At 32.7% G+C, this 2,151-nt stretch overlaps 1 protein-coding gene across 1 annotated transcript; it reads right to left on the bottom strand.

The window, feature by feature from the left end:
- Window positions 1-340: 340 nt before the first annotated feature.
- On the bottom strand, window positions 341-841 carry LOC145039809 (uncharacterized). Its single transcript, XM_078987817.1, has one exon. It carries the CDS (start codon window positions 839-841, stop codon window positions 341-343), a length of 501 nt encoding a protein of 166 aa, XP_078843943.1.
- Between the last annotated feature and the right edge of the window lie 1,310 nt (window positions 842-2,151).

A 2,151-nucleotide genomic window follows, 5' to 3' on the forward strand; every position in this document is an offset into this window, starting at 1 on the left:
TTTAATGTGTATATACAATGACGGACGCAGAAAGTTATCGTAGCAGTGACACAATTTTTTTTTTGTTCGAATATAATAACATAAAAAAAAAGTAATAATACATCAAACCGATCCATTACATTAATATTTAAATTTGACATCTACGGGTACATATTTTTTGAAACCAATCCATTACATATTCGATCTTCACTTTTATAAGTGTTTCCTTTTCAATATAAAAAATTATGACATCATTCAAAAAATCATCACCTCTTTTGTTACATAAATTTGTCTTCAACAATTTCATCGCTGAAAAACATCTTTCGACTGTTGCGGTTGCAACGGGTAAAACCAAAACCAACTACAACAACCTATAAACTATAGGATAACACCGATATTTCCCCGTTTCCACCATCAAACCAGAAAGGTCGGAAATTCCTTGCAAACTAGTGAACCGATCATCTTTATGTAAAGCGTGATAATATATTTCTAGTTCACCATTAAGTTGCATCCTCTCCGCATCGTCAAAATCTTTTTTGTATAACTCACTCAACTTTAACAACTTTGTTTTGTCAAATTCAGCAAATGAATCACTAGGACTCAAAGCCCCCATGTATTCTAGTAATTGGGTGCTAAGTTCACTAAATCGGTCCCCGAATTTTATAATTTGCATATCTGTGACGGTGTTGAAAATTTCAACTTCAAAATGAAATTGATTAGTAACTTTAGTCTTACGGCCTCTTGATGTGACATAATTTTTCGTCATCTCCACAATATTAATATCATATTTTTGACAAAAAGAGAATACCTTCGATAAAAGTTTAGCAAACCTCGTGTCTCTCAAAGACTTCAATGCGTCCATTGTCCCTATAACCAAAGAAACCGCTTCTAAAATATCTTGATCCTTTTTTTGACGATGCTTTGACAATACGTTTGAGAGGTGTAAAATTTCATACATCAAATGTAAGTAAAACACGAAATCTAAAGTCTTAAAATATTTTGAAGATACCAAATGCTTGATTTTGGTTACTTAAAGTGGATCCTTCCTCTTCGACATAAGCAAGAACATGACGAACCTCCGGAAATATGTTCATCAAACTTGTGATGGTTTTGAAATGCGAACCTCATCTTGTATTTTCTGCTCGAATAAGCGAGCTCTCTTGATTTAACCCTCTTCCAGTTTCAAGTTCACCATTTTCAATTGACAATTACACCCTTTCTCTCCGACTTTCCCGTAGCATGTCTTGTATTTTGCATGAACCACCTACCACATTAACCACCAAAGAAAGTTTCTCAAAGAAATCGTACACACCATCATGCTTCTTTGCTACACCTACAATAACTAACTGTAGTTGGTGTACAAAGCTATGCACATAATGCATTGAATCATTTTCTTGTAAAATCAAAGCTTTTAGACCATTAAATGCAACTCGCATATTGCTTGCCCCATCGTAACCTTTTCCTCTTACCTGGTAACAAAAAGATATTAAAAATTAAATCGAATAATATTCAATTAAAATTCATAATAAGGAATAAAAAATTATTATATTTACCTAGGACATACTCAAACTGTTACGGGTAAAAACATCATCTATGGCAACTTTAAGAGTCAAAAAGGATGTATCCTTCACGTGCACCACTCCAATGAATCTTTCCTGGGTTAAGCAAAGTGTAATTTAATAGGTTAGCACCAAATTCACATTTTACTAAGTAACTAAGATTGGGTATTACTAAGAGTTTAGTTACTTAGTATTTATCATTAATACTTTTAATGAAGGGAGAATTATAGTCTTGGTCTTACCCGTTCGACTAATGACCCTCCACTAGCAAGGAAGCGGTGGGTGAGAGTGGACACCCATTAAACTGTCATTTTATAGGCAGTAACCTTATACCCCCTTATAGACCGGCTTCGTGAATAAGGCCTACTAATGGTAAGATGACTTGCTCTTATACATACATACATACATACATACATACATACATACATACATATATATATATATATATATATATATATATTAACTTATAATATTATAAAGTATAAGGGTTGAATTTTAACTTTTAAAATTCTAAGGGCTTAACTTGGAGTTAAAGTATTCATGGGAAAACTTTACAAATTCCAAAACTTGAGGGCAAGTTTTGAAACTATTTAAAACTCTTTAATTCAATAAC

Source organism: Lactuca saligna, chromosome 4 (genome assembly GCF_052625555.1).
Source record: "Lactuca saligna cultivar CGN05327 chromosome 4, ASM5262555v1, whole genome shotgun sequence".
In the NCBI taxonomy this organism is placed as follows: Eukaryota; Viridiplantae; Streptophyta; class Magnoliopsida; order Asterales; family Asteraceae; genus Lactuca; species Lactuca saligna.

Bases quoted from the DNA above. Each gene is read 5' to 3' on its own strand.
- LOC145039809 (XM_078987817.1), bottom strand. From the start codon at position 841: ATGGACGCATTGAAGTCTTTGAGAGACACGAGGTTTGCTAAACTTTTA.